The sequence below is a fragment of the Nanorana parkeri genome, unplaced genomic scaffold, assembly GCF_000935625.1.
Source record: "Nanorana parkeri isolate BGI_ZX_2015 unplaced genomic scaffold, ASM93562v1 scaffold4395, whole genome shotgun sequence".
Lineage (NCBI taxonomy): Eukaryota > Metazoa > Chordata > Amphibia > Anura > Dicroglossidae > Nanorana > Nanorana parkeri.
The window spans coordinates 15949-16626 of record NW_017310658.1 but is presented as its reverse complement, the minus strand read 5'-3'; the positions used below and the strand labels follow the sequence as shown (position 1 = coordinate 16626).

The following is a 678-nucleotide window of genomic DNA, read 5'->3' as shown; positions in this document are numbered from 1 at the left end:
GGGGTCACTGCTCACCATAGAGGAGCTCCGTCCTCCAAACTCCGCCCTCCTCTATGTGTCCGCCCTACTGACATCCCCTCCCTGGTCACCGCATGACGTCAGTCCACCCAACATGGTCCATGCAAATCCTACATCCCCAAATATTCACTGCAGGTGAATGTTCTTCCTCGCTCACTCTCCAGTTCTTGGCGCCTGAATTGGAGTTCCGCTGACACACTACCCCTCTCTGGTCAGACCCCTCCCCCCAATGGTCAGACCCCTCCCCCTTATGATATATACACTGAACCCTCCCCCGTCATCCTGCGCTGCCCCCGCGAGTCCCGCCACCATTGCCGCTGCCTGTTGTGCCTCCATGTCCTCTCAGTAGATGTATTGTGATATCCAGTGTAGGAGGCGGGTCAGCCGGCGCCCCACCCAGGAGGACTGAGCATGGAGGAAGAGCTCATAGAGCCGGAGGTGGGCCAGACAAGCCGACTCCGAGATGAAGATGTGAGCGTGAGACCAGAGAGACGAGGAGAAGGCCTTCCGATGCCTGCAGAGGAGAGAAGAGGGGGGAGGGGACATTAGAGTGTAAGCTCCTCTGTACAGAGACTGAGGGGAGGGGACATTAGAGTGTAAGCTCCGCTGTACAGAGACTGATGTGACTGTGGGGGAGGGGACATTAGAGTGTAAGCTCCT

At 57.7% G+C, this 678-nt stretch overlaps 1 protein-coding gene across 1 annotated transcript in view; it reads right to left on the bottom strand.

Moving 5' to 3' along the window:
- Nucleotides 1-307: 307 nt before the first annotated feature.
- ADCK1 (aarF domain containing kinase 1) overlaps nucleotides 308-678 on the bottom strand; it is a gene marked incomplete at its 5' end in the record, with an annotated part of 5754 nt that continues 5383 nt past the window's right edge. Inside the window, one exon of the mRNA XM_018575683.1 lies at nucleotides 308-532. Coding sequence (XP_018431185.1) covers nucleotides 361-532 — 172 coding nt within the window. The remainder of the gene's footprint in view (nucleotides 533-678) is intronic.